The sequence below is a fragment of the Microtus oregoni genome, unplaced genomic scaffold (genome assembly GCF_018167655.1).
Source record: "Microtus oregoni isolate MIOR12 unplaced genomic scaffold, Mior012 000098F_ref0000018, whole genome shotgun sequence".
NCBI lineage: Eukaryota > Metazoa > Chordata > Mammalia > Rodentia > Cricetidae > Microtus > Microtus oregoni.
Window position 1 is genome coordinate 1,534,794 of NW_024544711.1, and position 24,876 is coordinate 1,559,669.

The window sequence follows — 24,876 nt, forward strand, 5'->3', positions numbered from 1 at the left end:
ACGTCTATAAAAGAAAAGTACCTCTAGTCCATGCTCAAAAACTAGGAATCATAGAAAACTCCCTTAGCTTAGTTTAGGATATATGTGAAAAAATGAAGATTGGTAACATTGTAGTTAGTGACTCAAGACAAGGTGGTTTACTCTTGAGATGAGAGAGAGACAACTGTGTGCACCCTTGCACTTTTCTGGGTGGTGGTGATAACTTAGTAGTTACTAGAAGATGGGGATAAGGAGAGAAGAGGAAAATGGGGAGCGCTTGCTAATACATTTGAAGTCTTATTTTTGGAGTAAAAAAATGGTAAAACTGAATGTAGTATCATTGTAACTATTGTGTCATTGAATTCTGTACTTTAAATGGATAAATTATATGAATTATAAACTGTCTCTCAGTAAAATATTTGTATGTGTATGCTATACTGAGGCTGGATCCCTGTACGTACCAGGCAAGCTTTCTACCAGGAAGCTATGTCCCAAGCCCTATATCTATACTTATGAGCGCACACACACACACACACACACACACACACACACATATATATGAAGTTGTTATAAGTCAGCTACACCTGTGTTAAGATGACAAAAGAAAAAAAAGTCCTTGGAATTGGAATACAATACCTTTATTATGAATGAATTGGGGTAAGTTTGGCATTTCAGATACTGGTCATTATTGTATACTATTGGACATTATTGGCTACTTTTGTAATAGTGATGGATAACTGAGATGACCCTAAATATCCCACAGTAGGAGAGTAACATGAGATACCTATAAAATGGAACACTGAACAATGTATTAATATATACTTATTGATGCTGACATATTTAAAAGAAGGAACCAGGGTAGTTAATCAAATGTGGCCTATAATTTTAATTATATAATTTTTGATGGTATATTTGTATGATTGAGGTTTTTAAGAAAAAGCTTGAAATTTAATGTCAAAAATTATAGAATTACCTTCACAGATTGGAGAAATTAGAGGGAGCCTTTATTTGTTTATAGCTGCCTATTGTTTCCAAATCAAACTTACTATTTTGGTGTTAAAATCTAAGGCCTGCTGTTGAGTATTTCCTCTTTGTACTAGTTATGGTGGAGCACATGGTGTTATGTTTCCTAGTGACAGGGAGCTAGCTGTTCCTGCTGTTAGCCAGATCACCCCATGCGATTGATTTGAGTGACTTTGAGATAGATAGTGATGTGCGTTAATGTCTTCTGCAGGTTATCAATGCTGCGTTGGCCTTAGCAGCAAAGCCACAGAGTAAACTGGCCCAAGAGAACATGGATCTTTTTAAAGAGCAGTGGGAAAAACAAGTCCGTGTTCTCACAGATGCTGTTGATGACATTACTTCCATTGATGACTTCTTGGCTGTCTCAGGTAATGAAATGGTTCCCTAGAATGGCATGTGCAGTTATTGTCCAAGTCATAATCACAGACAAAACACCTTCAAATCTGGTCATTGAGAGTAAATTCTCTTAATGACGTGCTGGTTTCCAGTTTTATGACGTTCTGACCTGTGTTCAGAGCAGGGGGAGTTGGAATGGATCTGTATTTCTCACGGTGGGGCTGCTGTTCATCCTGGAAGAATTAGTTACTGGACTAGCAAAACCTTTCACTGCTGGTATAGACTGAGACCCTCTGGCTGTGACCTGTGTAGCATATAACTATCCATCCCTCTTGATATTTGAGTTTAGACCTTTGTCTTGGTACTGCTGGTCATTTATTATGAGCCCATGAAACTCAGAAGGAACCTCTCAGCTAGTTTATTGTAGAGAATGCTCTCGGAAAGCTCCTGTCTTTCGGGAGTGATTGTAGTGTACCTGACTGCTTCCCCAAAGACTGTGTCTGTCTGACGCAGAGAGAGAAAACAGAGAGGAAATATTTAAGTGCCATTTAATTATGAACTTGAAAAAAGTAAATCTGAGTAATTCACGTCACAAAAACAGTTGATTTCATTATATAAACATAAACTGGTAATGACATAGTAAATTGCATTCATATAGAACATGTCTGTCAAATGAAATTTAGCGTTTATCTCACAGAAATAAATTTCAGTCCTATCTCCTTAGAGTTGAGTAACACTAAATGCATTCTCTATTAACAGGGCCTCTGTTGCCCCTGGCTGTGTCTTCTCCTTGGAAATGCCAGGCTTCCTGAGGCTAGTGGCTGTGGGCAGATTTAGTGACTGGGTTCTTGTAGAGCTGAAACTACCTGTCACCCCAGGGAACCACAGGCTGGAATGTGGAAGATGTGAGTGGCAATGGGGCTTGAAAGAGAAGCAGAACTTAAGTACGTGCACAGCTCAGTCCTCCAGCAGTGACCTATTTAAGGGTGACACTGTGTTCTGCATACCAATGTGTCCCTGTCTTTGCATGAACTCGAGATGATAGTTTTCTTTTTGGCTTAACTTGAGAAAGTCGGGTGTAGGTTGTATGTTAACTGCAGGAAGACAGGGTAAAATATAAACCATGCTGCCTCAGAACTACCAAGCTGCAGATGCTGCCACTTTAAAACAAAAAATTCATTTGCGAGTACATTGTTGCAGGTGCCAAAAATGCAGCAATGGCCTTTTTGGGAAATCTTGGCCTTCTGTTGTTTTTCCCAATGAAGTATGGAATTATTCTTTTTCATAGGTTTAGGGAAAAACATTCCACCTTCATAGCACATTTTTAAGCAAACAACAAATTTTGGAAATCTAAATGCAAAGCCCCCTCTGGATAGATACTACATTCCTACAGTTTTTTAAAACTAGGTTGGATATGTTTATCAGGCTTTGTTTCCAGGAATTTTCATTCTTTCTTACAGTAAAGTAAAATATCTTACAATCAAAATGGCTCTCATATAACAGATAACAAAAGGGATTCAGTATCAGCATTTAGTGGGGTCCAGACAGGATTTTTTAGGTTATTTTAATATAAAACAGAAGACCAGTAAGGAGAAATCAAATTTTTTAGCAGATTCACTTTTTTCTGGCGGAAGGGTTCAACTTATGTAAGTAGGAGTTTAAAGGAGGTTGACTTGGTGCAGAGCAGTTGGGCCAGTTTCTGTTTAGCAGATTCAAGCCAGAATTGCTGTCTGAAGTAGTGCTGCTGCAGAGCATCTGCATCCTGGCTGCCTACTTGTGGTGTTGTCTGTTATTGTTCTGTCACAGACTTGGGGAGGCATGCAAGCGATTAGTGATCAAGGTGTTTTTAGAGCAGTGGTGAGGGCCAAGCACTGGGTAGAGTCCTAGTAGACTAAGCAGTTAATTCATAGCACTAATCCTGTCCTCTGGAATTCATCCATAGCCAGTAGTCCAGACAGGGATCGGGCCCTGTGAGACCCTCCTCTGTCCGTGATTGACTCTTGTCAGGTCCAGTGCAGGCAGCGTGGTGTCCTTAGCCCATGACATGACACTGCAGTGGCTCTGTCCCCTAAGTGTGCCGAGTAGCATTTGCTTCTGGCTCACCTCTAGGTCAGAGGAAACATAAATACTGTTTTTAGTGTCTTTCCAGACAGTCATGTGTGTTAGTAGAGGCTGTAAAGGAAGGAATGATGGCTTCTACAGATAGTTGAATTAGAAACCAGTTCTCGATATTGACCTTTTGAAGCATAAATGGTACATGCCATCACACACACAGGACCCCAATGTGCTTCTTAAAACAGACTGCATTTGCTACCTTTGTCCTAGCTCTTCTACAAGAAGCTCTCTCCATATGCTGTGCCACACACTGTTGTTGACAGGGAACCATGTCTTTAACTGACATAGCTTCCAAGAGCTGTCATATAGCCCAGGAAAGGAGACAGTCATGTTGCCACCACTGCAGCTTCATGTGTGCTGGTATATTTGCCGCTCACCCTCTTCTGGGTCTGCCTGTATAGCTCTGCCTCTACTATCATGGTGCCTGTGTGCAGCTTGCAGCTTGCTCCTCAAAGTACAGTTCCCTTGGCCCTTTGGCTTGCTTCCCCTTTGCTATTTCAGATAAGATTGGAATTTCTTGCTCTGGGGTTTCTAAAAACAGTGTCAGGCTTTGAAAGGAAATGATTTGGGGTCTTCAAATCTAGTTGTGTGCCTAGTAGTCAGCTGAATTCATAGATTTCCCTCTCCAGAGATTACAGGTGTCATGTAACTGTTTTCATCTCAGATGTATTTTCTCACTGCCCTAGAGGGTTAAACCTGCTTCTTAGCACCCTCTGATCTCGATCTTGCTGTCTCCTAAATACTATTGGCATCTCCTGGAAGGAGAGAAAACACTGGACAGGTACAGCCTGATGTTGACCTGTTTTCCTGATTTAGACTGTTTGTGACTTTTGTCAATGACAGTCAACAGTGAAGCAGTTATTGAAGGTGGCGTGCTTGTTTTTATTAACATTGCTTATTTGGGATATGAGTGGTCATACCGTGGATGTTTTTAGATGGCAGAGGACAACTTGCAGGAATTGGTTCAAACTCTATTCTAACTCTACCCTCCTGAGTGCCGGCATGCCAATGTGTGCTTGTGCCCAGCTTTGTATATAAAACTTTTGGCATAGTGTTTGGCACCAAACCTGTCCTCTATACATACAACATGCCATGCTACTATGTCACCCTTTAGTAGAAGACCCGATCCTTCCTTCATTCAGCTTTTTGCTTGTTCCTCAGAGAATCACATTTTGGAGGATGTGAACAAGTGTGTCATTGCTCTCCAAGAGAAAGATGTGGATGGGCTGGACCGTACTGCTGGCGCTATTCGAGGCCGGGCAGCTCGAGTCATCCATGTAGTCACCTCAGAGATGGACAACTACGAGCCAGGAGTTTACACAGAAAAGGTTCTGGAAGCCACCAAGCTGCTCTCCAACACAGGTCTGAAGACTGTCCCCTGTCCTAGTGTTCTCCTGGGACCCCACAAAGACTCCCAACATCATTCCAAATCCTGCGGGATTATACACACAGAATTCAGCTCTGGTTTTGTTTTTATACACACTGGGTGGCTCATCATACTAGCGAGAAGTTGGTTATTAGACAGTTCATGAGCACATTTTCCTTTATGTGTCTGTGATGAACTATGAGTATGCCAAGCATGCATTGCATGAAGGCAGAACTCCCATACACATAAAATAAATGTTTAAAAAAAATTGATGGCTTTATTGGATGAAAAACAGGCAGTGGTTTCAGCACGGGCCTGGCACATAAATGACTGCTTACTATATTTAGTTCTGTGCTGGGATGAAGAATGGCAGATCTTTACCTCCTTCTGGACCTCTAGGTGTGTGCAGAAGTGAGATTGGCCAGGAACCAGCAAAAGTAAAGTAAAGCTTTGATGATGCCTGTGCTTTAGTTTAGTTTGTGCATAGCGTCCTGCTAGTGAATACATAAGAAATGAAGGTGGGTCCCCCCTTTTGAAGTACTGCAAATTGAACCCAGAGCCTCTTACATGCTAGGCAAGTTTATTACCACTAAACTACTATTCCAGCCTTTGTAGGTCCGTTCTTAAGTTCTCAAAGTAGTTAGTATCATTTCAGTTCTCAGTCATCCAATTCTAGATCAGAATCTGCTGAGAAGGTGATTGAGTCCTTGCAAAATATTGTCCATAAGTTCACCTATGAACATGTGGTCTATTTTGCTGGTGAGTACTGGGCACAAGAGTAGAAACACAGGATTTTGTCCTGAGCTTGACTCTACTGCCTATTCAAGGATTCAGGAAAGGATTGTGGAGTGCTGTCTTCTTAGTGTGACTTGCCTGCCTCTTGTCTCCACAGTCATGCCACGGTTCACTGAGCAAGTGGAAGCAGCTGTGGAAGCCCTCAGCTCAGACCCAGCCCAGCCTATGGATGAGAATGAGTTTATCGATGCCTCCCGCCTTGTATACGATGGCATCCGGGACATCAGGAAAGCAGTGCTGATGATAAGGGTGAGTAACCACATTCTAGACATTTCAGCAGCTTTTTCTTCTCTTTTGCTAACTTGATCAATGTGTTGTTCTGGAGCTCAGCAGCTACAGTGTGGTATATTAAACCACGAGTTCTGGAACTCAGCAGATAACAGTGCGTGTATTAAACCATGGGTTTGAGCTGTTAGAATGAGATAGAATCCAAATATAGACCAAACAAAGAGATCTAGCATGATTGAGCTTAAATTAATTTTGGGAACTTAGTCGGATAAACAGAATAGTTAGAGTTACAGGGGAAACTATAGAAAATAGTCTCTTAAATTTCCGAGAAGGAGCTTCTTCTTAAGGTAAGTAAAGTTACTGTACTTCTTTTCAGAAGAACCGCTCCTCTCCTTGAAGGGAACCCAGGCAGCAGGTTAGACTTTGTTCAGGGTAAGGAATGGCAGCCCCTGATGATGCTCCATGGCTCATGGCCAAGTGCTGAGCAGAGTGGAAGTACTACCTCTGAGTCCTATGTCACCCTTCTCAGACAAAGCAGCCGAATGACCTAGACCTCCCTGTGAACTGGGATGGGGTAGGGTTCTGAAACTGCAGATTTCTCTGTCAAACATGTCTTGCTTGAGCCTTTGTCTTCCAAACTACCTTTTCCAAAGCTAAGGCTCTGTAACGGCGTAAACACATGCAGACAGATTGTAAAAATATATATATCTATAGCTTTAATGTAGAAATAGACTTACAGAACCACCGTTCCCGTGGAGACCAGGAAGCAGAAGGGACAGCTGGGAGCATGCTCGCCAAATTTATAGGCAGACATTAGCCCGAGGCGAACACGCCCCCCAAGGGGCGGGACCTATCCCTACATCTCCCCTTTTTGTCTAAATAAGACAGAACCAAACCAAATACAACTATATACAATAACAACAAATAATAAATATAACAAACAATATTGAGAACAAAAGCTTTGCTAAACATTCTATCTCAAGGAGTCCAAATAATGTAGAGAGTAACTACAATTATATAATCTTCAACTCCGTCAAAGATCTGAGAAGGGAATAAACACTACTCAACAAACGACATACATCCAAAATGTGCAACAATTGACAGAGACAACTGACTACCTGGGCAATCACCCAAAGTCTCGTTTGCAATGTTGAGTCAACCAATTTTGGCTAAGGCCTAACATAACTGACATACCATTATTAAAGGCAAGGAACTTTTCAAAACTATCTTACCCTGTCTTGGCAGGATATGACAGTCCTGTTTTATCCATTGATGCACGCTCTGTATCTGTGTCAGTGGTTGAGGTATGGGCATTTCTTTGCCCAAAGGCCAGTTCTGCCAAATAGAAAGACTCCAGGTGGAGTGTCTTTGGTGCGCAACATTCTCTCGGGAATAGAGCGGTGTTGCCAGGAGCAATTGTGTCTCACTATCACGAAACTCTGAGTTAGATTAAAGGCCATTTTCTACAGCTCTTTGAAGAGGTTGAAGATTATCTATCTATACTGAGTATAATCTCTATATATCTAAAGAACCTGATTAGTCTAATTATAAATGACAAACTTAGATGACTATTTATCTATATAATTCTTAATATCTATCTAACTTAAAGACTAAGACAATAAACAACTGTGTAACAAATGAGGATAATGTACAAATATACATTGCAATATGGTAAATATATATCAATACACAAACATTATATAAGTATCTTAATCAGAGGTAGAAATGTACATTGCAATATGGTAAATATATATATATATATGTCAATACAATATATGTCAATACATAAAAATGTTTTAAACAGACATAGAAACATGCATGCATACAATAGTCAATATAATTTAACTTTGTTTCAATATACAAGAATTGATACCAATATATTTGTCTAAAAGCAGTAACTCACAATTATAAATCTATTATCCCATCATTCCCTCTTTTTTTTTTTTTCAAAATGATCCTTGAGCTTATAAAATTCCTCCCCCAACCTCCCAACCCCTAAATGATGTCCCTAAACCCAGGGGTAAACTTTACTGGGAGAGGGGACATCGTCCTCTAGAATTACTTCCAGCTGTCATGGGGCCGATGTTCTTTCTGGGGGATCCTGTGAAAGTAAAATGATGGTTAAATTTCAAGATCAATGTCTTTTAAAATTGCAAATAGTCTCTGAGTATTTTGTGGAGGTCTGGCCAGAATGTTGTACAAGATGTGCACCATTTCAGCTAACCAAGTTGGGATCGTCTTGTGCAGCTGGTATCCAAAACAGGTCTTGTAGTAGCGCTATCAGTATCATGACGTCATATCAACCAGGTAGAGTTGTTGTTGTGGGGCCCCATCTTCTTCCTGGAAACTTCAAATGTCACCAGGAAAAACTCATTGTTCATTGTAAAAAACTTAAACATTAATCATATAGACATACATATATATATTCAATGAAAGGCATGATAGATATATTCAATGAAAAGTATGATAGATATGGAGAAAAGCAAAGATGTTTTCTAAACTCATATTTCTTTCTGTCCCATATCATGGCTCTTGACATGAGACAGAAACTCCAGAAACTCTGGGTTTTTCTCTTACTAACAGGCTTGGAATTGGAGAGGGACTGAGCCAGAGTCCAACTTCAAAACCAGCTCTATATATTTATAAAGAAATGTTTAATAAGACATATAAATAAAAATTAATACTTACAAAGTGTGTCCATCCATCAGTAATTAAATATTCAGGGTCCCTCAATTTCTTTGAAGATGAGTATTTTCCTGTGGAGATAAGAAAAGAACCCTGCCTCCAACCTATCTGTATTTTTTACCATCAGTATGCTCGCCATCCTTATGAAAGAATTGTTATTTATCTTTTCCAAGTGGCTTCTCTTCTTCAAACCGAACCTTTATTAATTTTGACGGTATCTACAATTTTTCCTCACCTGTGGAGATAAGAGCAAAACCCCTTCCCCAGCGTAGCACATCTCCTGGCTTCCATTGTGAGGTCAGCACATCCTTGAAATAAACTGGTTGATTTAGTTCAGTAGACTTTTCCATTATCCAATGTCTTTCTGCAGCCGTTGTTCCCTTCTCATTAGCGTTGAGAAAATTCAAGGTTAACAAAGCATTATGTAGCCTATTTCTGGGGGTGTTTTCCACCCCTTTCTGTTTGTTCAACATATCTTTTATAGTTCGATTTGATCTTTCTATGACTTGACTGCTTGACCTGTAGGATTGTATGGTATACCTGTAACATGCTTGATATTGTAATAATCAAAAAACCGTTTCATTTTCCTAGAAACATAAGCAGGACCATTGTCCGTTGTTATTTGTGTAGGTATACCCATGATAGCCATGACTTCTAATAAATGAGTGATTATTGAATCAGCTTTTTCTGAACTTAAAGCAGTTGCCCACTGAAAGCCTGAATAAGTGTCAATGGTGTGATGAACATATTTTAATTTGCCAAATTCTGCAAAGTGGAACACATCCATCTGCCAGATTTCATTCCTTTGGGTGCCCTTTGGATTAGCCCCTGCTGGCAGTGGCGTTTGGTTATAGAAAGAGCAAGTAGGGCATTTCTTTACAATCTCCTTAGCTTGTTGCCATGTAATTGAAAACTCTTTCTTCAAACCTTTGCTATTAACATGATGTTTTTTATGAAATTCAGAGGCTTGTAGCACACTACCAATCAATAATTGATCAATTTCTGCATTACCTTGTGCTAGAGGACGTGGCAGACCCGTATGGGATCAGATGTGTGTTATGTACATAGGGCAAAGCCTGTTCCTGATCAAATCTTGAGCCTGGAGGAACAATGAGGTTAGTTCAGTATCATCAGGTATAAATTCAGCAGTTTCAATATGTAAAATAACTCTTTCTGCGTATTGTGAATCTGTAACTATATTAATAGTTTCTTTAAAATCCCTTAGCACCATAAGAATGGCATATAATTCTGCCTTCTGGACAGAATTATACGGACTCTGTTCCACCTTATCCAAGTCTTCTGATTTGTAACCTGCCTTCCCTGATTTATTGGCATCAGTATAGAATGTTCGGGCTCCAGTTATTGGAGCATCACGGACGATTCGAGGAAGAATCCAAGAAGTTCTCTTTATGAAGTTAAGCCGCTTGCTTTTTGGATAGTTGTTATTAATGTCTCCCAAAAAATTAGCACAAGCTCTTTGCCATGGTTCATTATCTTCCCATAATTTCTTTAGTTCATCAGCAGTGAAAGGCACTATAATTTCTGCTGGGTCTATGCCTGCTAGTTGACGAAGTCTCAGGTTGCCTTTTATAATTAACTCAGAGACTTTCTCCACATAAGTTTTCAGTTTCTTACTTGGTTTATGTGGTAAAAAGTCCATTCCAGAATAATATCATCTCTCTGCATTAAAATTCCTGTAGGAGAAATTTTTGATGGTAGTATGACGAGAATACAATCGAGCTCTGGATTCACCCTGTCCACATGTGCCTGTTGTAATTTTTCCTCAATCATTGTCAGTTCCTTTTCTGCTTCAGCTGTTAATTCTTTGGGACTATTTAAATCTTTATCACCATCCAAGGTTTTGTTCAAATGAATTATTAGATCAGGTGTTATTCCAATAGCTGGTCGTAGACTGGAAATGTCTCCTAACAGTCTTTGAAAGTCATTAAGAGTCCGTAGGCAATCTCTCCTAATTTGTGCTTTTTGTGTCTTAATTTTTTGCAAACCTATTTTATAACCTAAATAATTAACAGAATCTCCCTTCTGAATCTTTTCAGGAGCGATTTGCAATCCCCATTTAGGTAAAAGTATCTTTATTTCTTCAAACAGTCTGTTCAAGGTATCCATGTTTGAATCGGATAACAAGATGTCGTCCATGTAATGGTATACTATAGATTTGGGAAATTTCTTGCGTATTATTTGCAATGGTTGGTTCACAAAATATTGGCACAGGGAGGGACTATTTAACATACCCTGGGGGAGGACGGTCCAGTGGTACCTCCTCGAAGGTTGAGAATTGTTATAAGTAGGCACTGTGAAGGCAAATTTTTCTCTATCTTCTTTTTGCAAAGGTATAGTGAAAAAACAATTCTTTAAATCAATAACTATGAGAGGCCATCCTTTTGGTAATAAAGAGGGCAAAGGAATTCCAGATTGCAGAGGGCCCATAGGTTGAATAACCTTGTTGATGGCCCTGAGATCTGTCACCATTCTCCATTTACCTGATTTTTTCTTAACCACAAATACAGGAGAATTCCTAGGGCTTGTAGATTCTTCTATATGTCCAGCATCTAATTGTTCTTGTACCAGCTGTTCTAAAGCCTGTAACTTTTCCTCAGCTAAAGGCCATTGCTTTGTCCATATTGGTTTCTCAGTCAACCATTTTAGAGGCAAGGCTGTTGGTATCTCTGAAGGGACATCAGTTGCTTGTTCTTGTACAGCCCGAATGGCCGGTTTTCTCCATTTGTAATATCTTTTAATATTATTCTCAGAAATATAGGCTCTAGAAGTAGCAGGAGTGTTTATTTTGGTATTCCATTGTTGTAATAGGTCACGACCCCATAAATTCATTGCGATATTGGCTATATATGGCCTTAATTTTCCTATTTGTCCCTCTGGCCCTATACATTCAACCGATCTCGTGCTCTGCCTTACTCGAGATAGGGTTCCAATTCCCAGGAGCTGAACATTTACATTCTGAAGAGGCCAACGCGGATGCCAAGATTCTGGGGTAATGATACTTACATCAGCACCTGTGTCCAGCAGGCCAGTAATAAAAATGCCATTTACACACACTCTCAGTTTAGGTCTTTGATAATTTATAGAAGATTGCCAAAACACACGTAACTTATCTTTCTGTTCATTATTGCTTGTAACAGTAGGCATGGGGCTTCCTAATTGTCCTGATGAGGCACGTTCTCTGCAGAAACTGGATATGACTGAACCATGTTTGCCATGTGGGCCTGTGAGGCCCCCCCTCTCACTTTTCCCGACTGTATCAGGTTGCCTTGTCTATCTCTTGTAGACCTGCATTCATTTGTCTAATGTCTGCCTTTTCCACATATTCTACATAAACCTGAAAGCTGAGTCCTCCTATTTCTGTTATTTCTAGAAGATTCATTACTATTATTATTATTTCTGAAAGATGCATTATTATTATTATTATTATTATTTCTGAATATCCGTTGTCTACAATTTCTTTTCATATGACCCATTTTGCAACAATCGAAACACTTGGTATTCTGGTGTCTCCTTTTACCATTGGAAATTCCTTCTTCTACCCATGCTTCAGTGCCATAATCAAATGTAGCAACATTGAGTGTATGCAAGACCCATTCTTCCAAGGGCGCTGATCTGAGCTTTAAAGGCCCCAAAATCCTTTTACATTCCACATTTGCATTTTCATAAGCCAAAGACTCAATCATTATACGTCTTGCTTCTGGGTCAGATATCCCTATTTGTACAGCCTTAGTTAATCTTTGTAAAATGTCACTAAAGGGTTCTCTCTGACCCTGTTTAACTCTAACAAATGATTCCATTCTCTGTCCTTGGTCTTGTACCCTGTCCCAAGCCCTTAAGGCTGCTGTAGTACACATGGAGAGTGTGTTTTCATCCAAATTAGCTTGTTCCCGAGGGTCGGAAAAGAGCCCTTCACCTAGAATTTTATCTAGGGAAGTGTCAATTCCCTTCGCTTTTTCCTGCTGTTCTAAAAGTCTAGCCTCTTGCCTGAATAAGCATTTCCATTTCAATTGCGGTCCACTCTCAAGTACCGCAGAGCTCAGCTGGAGCCAGTCCGAGGGGGTTGCTCTGCTTGTCGTGGCCCAAGATCTTAGCATCTCTTTAACAAAAGAGGCTTGCATCCCAAAAGTCATGACAGCCTGTTTTATTTCCTTGAGATCATTCATACGGACAGGCTCCCATGTATCCTCCTTGATGACCCTAGGGTTTCCGGAACCAATCACCTTCTCTGTTGTTATTACTGGAAAGGCAGGTAGAGCTGTAGGTAGAGCTTTGTGGAAATTGTCCTGGAGAGATTTACCCATAGATGTAGTTAAAATTTGCCCTTCTACCCTTTGCTCTTCTTCTTCAGAATTTAGAAATTCCTCAACCTTTTCAATTCTATTCACCATTGCCTTCTGCAATGTCTGAATCTCCTGTCCAGAATTAAGTTCCAAAGCCTTCATTGAGGATTCTAAAGTATGAAGTTTGTCCGTTAGAGATAACATCTCATCATTGGACATAATTTTTATGGCATAAACCGTGCCTTCTTGTATTGACAATCTTTCCACCAATCTGTCATAACCTTTAGACAAAATCCGATTGTCACATTCAGCAGTTTTGATTCTCTCAGTTAATGTTTCATTTCCTACAGACAGGGACTGAATCTTATGGTCCAAATCAGCTGTTCCCTCTTCCATAGTAATGAATTTCTCCTTAATATCAGCCACTAATGTTTCAGTTTCTACAGAAAGGGACTGAAGCTTACGATTCACATCAGCTGTTCCCTATTCCATAGTAATGAATTTCTCCTTAATATCAGCCACTAATGTTTCAGTTCCTACAGAAAGGGACTGAAGCTTACGATCCAGATCAGCTGTTCCCTCTTCCATAGTAATGAATTTCTCCTTAATAGCAGCCACTAATGTTTCAGTTCCTACAGAAAGGCACTGAAGCTTACGATCCAGATCAGCTGTTCCCTCTTCCATAGTAATGAATTTCTCCTTAATATCAGCCTGGAGAACTTCAAACTGATTCTCAATTGTTTTTAAGCATTCAATCTCTGCCTTAAGTATCCTGGATTCGTCTCATAAAGTGTTTATCATATTTCTATTATCAAACCATTTAGTGCCAATGAAAACTACGAATCCCAGAAGGATCCATAGATGTGCGGTGATAGACACCTCTTGTAAAATCTCCCACATGGTACAATTAAAAAAACTGTTAAATTCTTGAATACTAATGTGTTCAGACATTTTATTTATAAAAGAAAAATTTTTTACCTGCAATGATTGGTTCCTGCCAGTGGTGGTCTCTGTGTTTTTGGAGCCTGTCCTAGAACTAGCTCTTGTAGACCAGGCTGGCCTCGAACTCACAGAGATCCGCCCGTCTCTGCCTCCCGAGTGCTGAGATTAAAGGCGTGCACCACTACCGCCTGGCTGGTCTCGAACTCACAAAGATCCACCTGCCTCTGCCTCCCAAGTGCTGGGATTAAAGGCGTGCACCACCACTGCCTGGCTGGCCTCAAACTCACAAAGATCCGCCTGCCTCTGCTTCCCAAGTGCTGGGATTAAAGGCGTGCACTACCACTGCCTGGCCCTCAAACTCACAGAGATCCGCCTGCCTTTGCCTCCCAAGTGCTGGTATCAAAGGCTTGTGCCACCACTGCCCGGCCAAGCCACTTTGTATCAGACCACATCTGCCGCTGTGGCAGCTTTTGTTGCAAAACCGCAGGTACTTGAGCTTCTGCTAATTCAGGCAGTGGGGTTCCGCTGCAAACTTAGCCAAGGCAGGCAGAATGGGCCTGTGTAGCCGAGTATGTCTCGGGCTTGGCACTGGGGCCAGAGTCACGATCCCAGGAGGGTGCTGTGTTAGCTAGCGGGCTACCCGCTTGAATCGGGGGCAAAATAACCCCACGTTGGGCGCCAAAATGTAACGGCATAAACAAATGCAGACAGATTGTAAAAATATATATATCTATCGCTTTAATGTTCCCGTGGAGACCAGGAAGCAGAAGGGACGGCTGGGAGCATGCTCGCCAAATTTATAGGCAGACATTAGCCCGAGGCGAACATGCCCCCCAAGGGGTGGGACCTATCACTACAAGGCTCTCTTGTATGTTGCTCTTAGGGTTACCTGGGTCTCATTGTCATCATTTGTCTGTGTCCCATGCAAGTGTGTGTGTGTGTCCCTAGTTGTTGCAGGCTTCCAGAACAGACATTTGGAATACAATGCCCACCTGTTGCATTGCTAGAGCTTTGCCTGCTGTTGTGTAGTTCAGTCAGTCAATTGATTTTTATTTATTCCTTCATTGTTTTCTAGTTAAACCTCCAAGGTATTAGACAGGGACTCTGTCTTACTTTTATATCCCCTCTTCTTAGTCTGCAGAAGTTAACCACCATGTCAGTTTGGGAACATGTTGAAGACCTGTTGCATCCATTTTGTATGCAATGTTGAAACACTTAGGCAAGATCACCATTCTCTGGTTGAGGTAGGAAAATTGTCCCAAGCTGGGAAGAGGAATGGTTGTGGGTATAACTGCAAGATAGCAGAGGCTTTAAGTCTTTGAGTGCTGTGCTAAAGAAGGTGGGCCTGGGATGCTTTAGTGGATGAAGGTGTCTGCCATCAAATCTTGTGGCCTGAATTTGATCCCCAGGACCCACATGGTTGGAGAGGATCAACTCCTACAAGTTGTCCTCTTGAATTCCACATGTACAAAATAGATTTAAAAATGCCACTTAAAAATGTGTTTTTAAAGTTAAAGCAGAAGGATCTCATCTACTATAAAGGCTGATCTGATTGAACTGTGGCAGCCGGTGGCTATAATATGGTGTTAGTGGGTCCCAAGGCTCTATATACTCCAGTGCTGCTCATGTTGCTTGAAGTCACATTAAGGCCAATGGGATCAAAGCTGTGTAGTGTTCCCTAGGGGGTGGCTCAGACTTAGAGCACCATTCTGAAGAAGCAGTCTGGGTACTGATAAAGTTCACCCCGGGAGGAGGCAAGCAGCTTAGGTGCCTCCTCCAAAATAATCCCTTTGTCTCTCTGATATGTTATTCTCTCCTCTTTTCTGGGGAGCTGGAGTGAGGGCTCAGTGGTTAAAAGCACATGGTGCTTCAGAACCATCTGAAACTCAGTCCCAGGGGATTCCATACCCTCTTCTGGCCTATGAGTATGCCAAGCATGCATTGCATGAAGGCAGAACTCCCATACACATAAAATAAATGTTTAAAAAAATTAATGGCTTTATTGGATGAAAAACAGGCAGTGGTTTCAGCACGGGCCTGGCACATAAATGACTGCTTACTATATTTAGTTCTGTGCTGGGATGAAGAATGGCAGATCTTTACCTCCTTCTGGACCTCTAGGTGTGTGCAGAAGTGAGTTTGGCCAGGAACCAGCAAAAGTAAAGCTTTGATGATGCCTGTGCTTTAGTTTAGTTTGTGCATAGCGTCCTGCTCACTGATCCCATCGCTGCCTTTGACTCAACAGTCTTGTTGAGTAGAAATGAGTCGCAGTGAGAAAGCCAAGTATTCATTAATGCTAGCCTTGGCGTGTACACACACACACTCTCTCTCTCTTCAATGTTGGATTTACTGCTTCTTTGATTCTCACCAGTCTTAAGGTTACCAATGGTAGTCTTTGATCCCACTTGTCACTTTTCACTCAGTCCTTCACCTCTTTCTTTTTTTTAAAATACATTATTTTTGTGTGTGCATTAATGGAGACCATAGGACAACTTGTGGAAGTCAGTCCTCTCCTTCTACCATGTGGGTCCCCGATATCAAACTCAGGTTGTCAGGCTTGGTAGCAAGTGCCTTACCCACTGAGGCATCTTACCAACCCAGGTCTTAGTTTTAAGTAAGTACATCTCCTTTTCTTATGCTCTATGCAGTCTTAGTATCCCTCATTTTTCTGCTAAGCAAAAATCAGATCAGTGTAGCCATTCTGATGGAAGTTTCTGAGGCGGGAACTTGTGAGGGCCCTTGGTGTCCTGTGGGTTAAGTCATTCCTCCAGCTCTGGTCTTCGAATCTGTAACCTTCCCACACCTGAACCTCTAACCAGTTTTACCAGTCCCGTTGGAATATCTGCCTCCTACTGTTGTGCCCCTGTGACCACTGCTTCCCTCTAGGAGAGGTCCCTGTCATTGTTGTTGGCTGAGGTTACCACCCAGCATCCTTAACTTGCTCACTGCCTCTGTTCTTTCTTTATATGATTATGTTCCTCATTTTGGGGTTGGGGGAACACACCTCTCAGCCTCTCTCTATCTCAGTCTCCTTTGCAGGGAAGCCCTGTCCTCTTCTCTTTACCTGCATTTCTTTGTTAAAATATGCTTTCCCTTTATAAATTTTATTTTTATTGAGCTCTACATTTTTCTCTGCTCCCCTCCCTGCCTCTCCTCTCCTCCCTTCAATCCTCCCCCAAGGTCCCCATGCTCCCAATTTACTCAGGAGATCTTGCCTTTTTATTCTTTCTACTTCCATGTACATTATATCTATGTAAGTCTCTCTTAGTGTCTGTATTGTTGTCTAAGTTCTCTGGGATTGTGGTTTGTAGGCTGGCTTTCTTTGTTTTATGTTTAAAAACCACCTATGAGTGAGTACATGTGATAATTGTCTTTCTGTGTCTGGGTTACCTCACTCAGAATAATGTTTTCTAGCTCCATCCATTTTCCTGCAAAATTTAAGATATTGTTATTTTTTTCTGCTGTGTAGTACTCCATTGTGTAAATGTACCACATTTTTCTTTCCCATTCTTTGATCAAGGGGCATTTAGGTTGTTTCCAGGTTCTGGCTATGACAAACAAAGTTGCTATGAACATAGTTGAGCACATGTCCTTGTGGCACGATTGAGCATCCTTTGGATATATACCCAAAAGTGGTATTGCTGGGTCTTGAGGAAGGTTGTTTCCTAATTTTCTAAGAAATCGCCACACTGACATCCAAAGGGGTTGAACCAGCCTGCATTCCCATCAGCAGTGCAGAAGTGTTCCCTTTTCCCCACAACCTCTTCAGCATAAGTTGTCATCAGTGTTTTTGATCTTGGCCATTCTTTCAAGTGTAAGATAGAATCTCAGAGTTGTTTTGATTTGCAATTTTCTGATGACTAAGGATGTTGAACATTTCCTTAAGTGTCTTTCGGCCATCTTAGATTCTCTGTTGAGAGTTCTCTGTTCAGGTCTGTACTCCATTTTTTTATTGGAGTATGAGATCTTTTGGTGTGCAATTTCTTGAGTTCTTTGTATATTTTGGAGATCATACCTCTGTCTGATGTGGGGTTAGTGAAGATCTTTTCCCATTCTGTAGGCTGTTGTTTTGTCTTGTTGACCGTGTCCTTTGCTTTACAGAAGCTTTTCAGTTTCAGGAGGTCCCATTTATTATTTCTCTCAGTGTCTGTGCTGCTGGGGTTATATTTAGGAAGTGGTTCCCTGTGCCAATGTGTTCAAGTGTACTTCCCACTTTCTGTTCTATAAGGTTCAGTGTGGCTGGCTTTATGTTGAGGTCTTTGATCCATTTGGATTTTTGTGCATGGTGAAAGATATGGGTCTATTTTCATTTTTGTACATGTTGATACCCAGTTATGCCAGCACCACTTGTTAAATATGATTTCTTTTTCCGTTTGATATTTTTTTGCTTCTTTCTCAAAGATCAGGTTTTCGAAGATGTGTTGATTGATATCCAGGTCTTCTGTTCGGTTCCATTGGTCCTCCTGTCTGTTCTTATGCCAATACCAGGCTGTTTTCAGTGCTGTAGCTCTGTAGTAGAGTTTGAAGTCAGGGATTGTGATGCCTCCAGAGGTTCTTTTATTGCATAGGATTGTTTTGGCTATCCTGGGTTTTTGCTTTTCCAAATGAAGTTGAGTACTGTTCTTTCTAGGTCTTTGATGAATTTTGCTGGGATTGAGAATAAAATATGTTTTCTTGAAGGCTGATTTTGCTAAGTTCCATACTTAAGTAGCCAATTTATAACCTTTTTTTCAGTTACTGTGCCCAAGAGTGAGCCCCAGCTTCCAAAGCCAGATTACTCTCAATAGTTAACTCCCACTTGCTTGGGTCTACACTGTGGCTTCCCTGATCAAACAGCAGGTCTGACTGGCTCTGTCTTCCCTGTTGGGAATGTGCATGTTCCCGCCCAAAGGCCCCTTACCCTGGGCACCAGCCCCTGGGCCACAGTCTGACTGTGTCATCTGCTGCTCCATGCTCTCCTAAGGTGTCTGTATCACTCGTCCTGTCATCTGCTGCTTTTCTCATCTGAGCTGGGATCCAGCCAGTGAGCTAAATTGCTCACCAACATTCACCAATCTCAGTCTACCAACATTTCTCCCACCTGCACGTCCCATTGCTCTGCTCACAGATCTGCCTGTTGCCACTCAACGTGATGGCTCCGTTTGCAGCGCTCTAGGAGGTCATATAGTTGACTCGGGTCTTTGCCCATTGCTCCTGTGGTTTCCTGTTAGAATAGCTGAGTGAGTGAACACAGGAAAAGGAGCTTTTCTTTCAACAGTTCTTAGGACCCAGATAGGCTATGGGCAGGCGCTGCTGTGGAAACCTCTCTAGACATAGCACACCAGCCCTGCGACCAGAGCTCGGAGGTCACCCTGACAGGGTCTTTGTGGCTCTGATACCTTGTGATCCCTGCCCACCACTGTTCTTCGTTCTCTAGGGTAGGCCCCGCCTTTGCCTGTCAGAACCCATGCTCATGTCCCTGAGTGCCTCCCACATGTTCTGTCACTTGGTCCTCACAACAAGGCTCTTGCCATGACTTGCCTTAGGGCCTGGAGGAGACCTCAGTGCCCTCCTGTCACAGGCTGGTTGTCTGGGCTAAAAGCCAACCCCAGCTGTCCTGCCTAATAACGGTGTCAATCAGTAGCTAATGAGGAGAGGCTGGCAGGTTGTACAAACACAAATTTTACTTAAAGCAGAGAATGAGCGGCAGCAGTCCATCCCGTTGGTATACACTGATTTCTTATCTGCTGTATTCTCTTTTTCTTTGCTAAAAGTAAAATAAGACTTCCAATAATATATTGCTTTGTTTTATTTCTCAAAATAGCCTTGAGAAATCCAGAGAGAAAGTCCAGCATTAATTTGTCATTTTCTTGTTGTCATAAAGTGGGACTTTTATGGGAATGCTTTCTCTTGTATAAAACATACCTAATTTAAAGACTTTTGACCAAGGGTAGTTTTCACCTTCATGTGCAAATGCAGATCCCTTGGGAAACTGTATTAAAAGTGAAATCTTTGTTGCAGCAAGCCTGAGCTCTCCACCCTATGAAAGGAGCTCTCTTTAAAGAGTGAGGGCGTGGCCAGGCAGTGGTGGGGCCTGCCTCTAATTAGCACTTGGGAGGCAGAGGAAAGTGGATCTTGGTGAGTTTGAGGCCGGCTTGGTCTACAAAGCAAGTTCCTAAACAGCCAGGACTGGTAACACAGAAAAACCCTGTCTCCAAAAACCAAGAAAAAAAAAAAGGTGAAGGTGTGGAGGCCACACAAATGACTCTGGTGACTATGCTCTGGGCCGTCATGCTCTGCCGAGATGTCATTCCAGGAGTCTGGAGGCAGGGGACTCTGTCTGACTCATCGTCTTTTGTCTTGGCTGCAGACCCCCGAGGAATTGGATGACTCTGACTTTGAGACGGAAGATTTTGATGTCAGAAGTAGGACAAGCGTACAGACGGAAGATGACCAGCTGATAGCTGGACAAAGTGCCCGGGTGAGAATCCACTCCCTGGCCCTCTGACTTACTCTGTAAGGCTCCCTGGCTGTTTTCTCCTCTAGGATATTTAGTAGTATTCAGGGCTCCATTCTTGTCTGTTTTTGGTGTTATGACCTAAATCCTAAGTCATGGCACCTACTGGTCATTTGTAGCTTCCCACCACATGCCTCCTCAGCTAGGAACAAGGCTAGAACCTGGGGCCTCGACTACCCGTTGGGCTGCTAGTTTATGGTACCCCGAGCCAGAAAAGGCTGCCAATCTAATCAGAATGTTTGTTAAAAGGAATTTTGAAATACTTCTACCCGCTGTAGTGATAACTATGGGAGTGAGCTCTTAATTATTCATGGGCCTTAAAAACAACCCCCAAAAAGCCCATAAAACCCACTAGTACATTCAAGAAAACCAGTCAGCACCATTGCATTGGAGTCATTCAGCCCAATAAGATCTCTGCTTTTGGAAATATGCCAAGATGTATCTCTAAGAAGTCTATTTTCTCACTCCATGGAAATCCATCAGAGAGCTTGTCCCTGCTCTAGGCCTTACTGAGTCATGAGCACTTGGAGCACTAAGAGGATGGAACCCAGGCTGTGGGCTTGAATTGGCAATTGGACTCCAAAGTTCTACTTGTCAAGTATCTAAGGTGTATGTTCCTCAGCATTCTCTGTCTTCTCACACTACCTCTAGTAGGCCTCTCGAACTTGGGAATGTCTGTCGAGGGCTCCACCCACACACCCCTTTCTCTCCTTTCCTATTGCCACAAAGAGCAGCAAGCTTGAAACTTTGAAGAGTCAAGCCGTCAGATCAGCACAGGTGGCTGTGAAGCCACTGAGTTAGCCTCCTGTGCTGTTTCCTCCAGATTCAGACATGTTCGGGAAGTGGGTCAGGAACTTAGGCTGCAGAAAATTTCTGCAAGGATAATAGCCCTTCAGGCAAAGTGAAACTATTAAAGCATTATCCCACTACTCATGTTGTGGATTGCTGCTAAAAGTCTTCTTGGCTAATGCCCTGTGAGAACTTCCTAAGAGTGGTTTGGTTTGTGATTGTAGGCGATCATGGCTCAGCTTCCTCAGGAGCAAAAAGCAAAGATTGCAGAACAGGTGGCCAGCTTCCAGGAAGAAAAGAGCAAGCTGGATGCTGAGGTATCCAAATGGGATGACAGTGGCAATGACATCATCGTGCTGGCCAAGCAGATGTGCATGATCATGATGGAGATGACCGACTTCACCCGGTGAGCAGAAGCCCACTCTGCAGACTCTGCAGAGAGGGGGCGTTTACTTTTCCACGACCCTGATGCTTTGTTGACATCTCTTCTCCATTCACCTCCAAGCAGGAGGGGCTTCATAGACAGGGATCCTGTTCTCTTTTCAGAGGCAAAGGGCCACTCAAAAATACATCAGATGTGATCAGTGCTGCCAAGAAAATCGCTGAAGCGGGATCCAGGATGGATAAGCTTGGCCGAACAATCGCAGATCATGTAAGTGGCAGTCTGTCTGGCCCACTGCTGAGGTAGCTGTCTGTAATAATTTTCAGGGGTCACAGTTTATCATCTTTGAAAACTGTCCTAACCTACTTAATTAATCCCAGTATACGTTCCTAAGGATTTCTCAGATCTGCTTCTCTGACAAGTCTCAGAGGAGTTGGGTGTGTATGTCTAAAAACTTTCTATCCCTAAATCATTAAAACCAGCCTCTACCATTTCTTTCCTTTCTCCCTCTTGAGAACTCCATATCTGGGCAAAAGCACTGGCACTGATGTATGGCGACCTCTTGCTGAGGTTTCTGTAGAACTTGGGAGCTTTGGGGACTGTTAGAGGTGGGACAGGCTTCTCTATCATAGTACATTCCTGTGGTGCTGCGACTTCAGCCAGAAAAGTTCTGTCAGTTGTGGGTTTTCAGGTTATCCATGCTGCAGAATGAGTGACAGCTGCCCCTCGTTACTCAAGCCACCATTTGATGGTCATTCTTGACTACCCAGTAAAAAGGCTTGTGGACCTGGTCTTTGCTGTCTGAAGTCAGTAGCTCTGTTGATCTTTCACCTACCTGGACCACTGTGGCCTATGGCCTGTTCTTTTCTCCATTCTGCACACAGCCATCAACACTGTCATTTCACATTGCAAATCAGACTTGAATCTGTCCTGCTTCGGTGGCATCTTGGGAAAAATTTAAAAGCTTTCAGCATGGAGTATAGGCTCCATTTTATACCATGCTGCTGCTCACTTCATCCCCGCCCCCACCTTGATGAGAGCACTGTGTTTCCCTCTCTGATGAGACCTAAACACCTGGGCTTCAGTGCAGTCTGGACAGGGCCACACTTCTAACTTTTGGTAATCATCTCTGCCTAGAGTGAGTGTCTATCATCAGGGGCTTATCTTGTGCACCCCTTGTTGAGCAGACAGTGCCTGAGGCAGAGATGGTTCATTTACATAACTCAGAACCTTGACTTTTCTGTAAGACTAGGCCCTTCCTTGAAATCACCTTGTAGGGCCAGGAGCTTCTCCCTGGGGCTGGAAACCTAGGTGTAGGGTGGTCGTTTGCCAGCAGGCGCTGAGGCTCAGGGTGCGTCACTGTGTACCCCATGCAGTGCTGCCTGGGTTGTTCCTTTGGGAAAGGAGGGAGCATGCTAGTACCTACAGGGAGCCTTTAAGAAACAGCCCTGGGAGCAGGGGATTGTCTCAGTGGGGCTGGGAACAGCGCTGAGCTTCTTGTCCCCTCAGTGCCCAGACTCCGCCTGCAAGCAGGACCTGCTGGCCTACCTCCAGCGCATCGCTCTCTACTGCCACCAGCTCAACATCTGTAGCAAGGTCAAGGCGGAAGTGCAGAACCTTGGTGGAGAGCTTGTTGTCTCCGGGGTAAGTGTGGCAATGAGACGTGGTGGCTAGTGGGCATTTGCTGAAAGTATATGCCCTACATACCACCTACCTACTTCAGACACAGAAAGTATAGAGACCAGAAACTGCAAACCCCTTCTGGTTCCCAGAGCCCCACAGACCACACACTATCTCTGAACTACAGCACTTTTTAGACGGCATGATTGGTGACAGCTGGAGCCATTGCCAGTCCTGGTCTCTTTCTTTTTCCAGCTGCTCTTTGGGAAGGGGTGTTTTTACTTTCCCCACCCCCAGAGTAATGAAGCCTGCTCAGAAATGACCAAGTAGAGCTGTGCAGGCTGCTTTCTCAGTGTCTACCCACAAAGAGCTGAATTGTAGCAGTTCATCAGCTCACCATGAGCAAGAAGAGGAGAGAGAACACTATTCTCTAATGGGAGACCAGACCCCATACCTGAGATCACCAGTGTGTGTTGGATGGAAGTGGTCTGACTTCAAGTCTTCTCTGTCGCTATTCATGCACCAGTGCTACACAGCCTTCCGGTCACTCAGGACCATCCAGAAAGTCCCTGGCCCTGGGGGACAGGGTTGCTGAGGTGATCTTATATTTTGTGTTGTCACCATTTCTTCTCAAAGGCAAGTATTTGCGGGTTACATGGATAAGAACTGCCATTGAGAGACCAGTAACAGCCTCTGCACAGTGCTGCGGAGACCTCCAGGCCCTGAACCTGAGGTGTTGGAGGCCCTCTGCTGTGACCAGGCCTGCGTCTATGCAGGGAGCGTCAGGATTTTCACCACTCCATCTCTCCCTTGTAGGTGGACAGCGCCATGTCCCTGATCCAGGCAGCCAAGAACTTGATGAATGCCGTGGTGCAGACAGTGAAGGCTTCCTATGTGGCCTCCACCAAATACCAGAAGTCACAGGGCATGGCGTCCCTCAACCTTCCGGCTGTGTCATGGAAGATGAAGGCTCCTGAGAAGAAGCCCTTGGTGAAGAGGGAGAAGCAGGATGAAACACAGACCAAGATTAAACGAGCCTCGCAGAAGAAGCATGTGAGCCCCGTGCAGGCCCTTAGTGAGTTCAAAGCCATGGACAGCATCTGAGCTGCTCTGCCCATGGGGCCTACAAATGCTTCACGCAAGTGTATTTGCTAAGTAGAAAACACTTAGATTCCACGGGAGGTAGCAGATTTCCAACCCAACCAGGTGGTAAATTTTGCAAGGACATGATTGTGTTAAAGCTGTTTAAAAAAAAAAAAAGCTTTAGAATTCAGAAGTATATTTCTAGCTATATTTTTATAAGCTTAAATGAAAATAAAAGTTCCTTAACCAAAGAGTACCACATTAACTTCTGGTCACATTTCAGAATCAGATGAGGTCTGTTTTCTAGGTAGAGATGCGGGCTGGAGGAGAGAGATGCCTTCAGCCCTACCATTGGGCAGCGTGGAGTTAAATGGCCAAGTGGACCCAGGGTAAGCCACTGGGCAGCCTGAGAAACAGCCTAGAGAAGGAACTTCTGAAGAATAAACCATAGGAAACAGTAAAGCATAATGTATTGTGTAGGAAATTGATTGCTTGCTTTATGAAACAAAGTGGGATTAGAATGCATGGCTACAGTTACTAATGCTCTGCTGCAGGACATCAATAGAGCTGCTTTTTCAGGCTAGAGAGATGTGATGCCATAATCAGAACACGCTTCCCCATTATTCCAGCATCAAATGCAAATTCATCATCGGCCTTACTTCTCATAACTGCAGTGTTTCCTGCCTTGGGCTGGCAGAGAAGCCTGGCAGAATAGTGTTTGCCTAGGCAGTGACTT

The 24,876-nt window shown here is 42.9% G+C and overlaps 1 protein-coding gene across 1 annotated transcript in view; it reads left to right on the plus strand.

The window, feature by feature from the left end:
• The window catches only part of LOC121442927 (catenin alpha-1), a 135,329-nt gene extending 111,002 nt beyond the window's left edge, over window positions 1-24,327 (plus strand). The window contains exons 11-18 of the mRNA XM_041644557.1: window positions 1,214-1,370; window positions 4,615-4,815; window positions 5,712-5,863; window positions 20,120-20,230; window positions 21,280-21,461; window positions 21,602-21,707; window positions 22,947-23,081; window positions 23,874-24,327. Coding sequence (XP_041500491.1) covers window positions 1,214-1,370; window positions 4,615-4,815; window positions 5,712-5,863; window positions 20,120-20,230; window positions 21,280-21,461; window positions 21,602-21,707; window positions 22,947-23,081; window positions 23,874-24,161 — 1,332 coding nt within the window. The 3' untranslated portion in view covers window positions 24,162-24,327. The remainder of the gene's footprint in view (window positions 1-1,213; window positions 1,371-4,614; window positions 4,816-5,711; window positions 5,864-20,119; window positions 20,231-21,279; window positions 21,462-21,601; window positions 21,708-22,946; window positions 23,082-23,873) is intronic.
• Window positions 24,328-24,876: the final 549 nt, after the last annotated feature.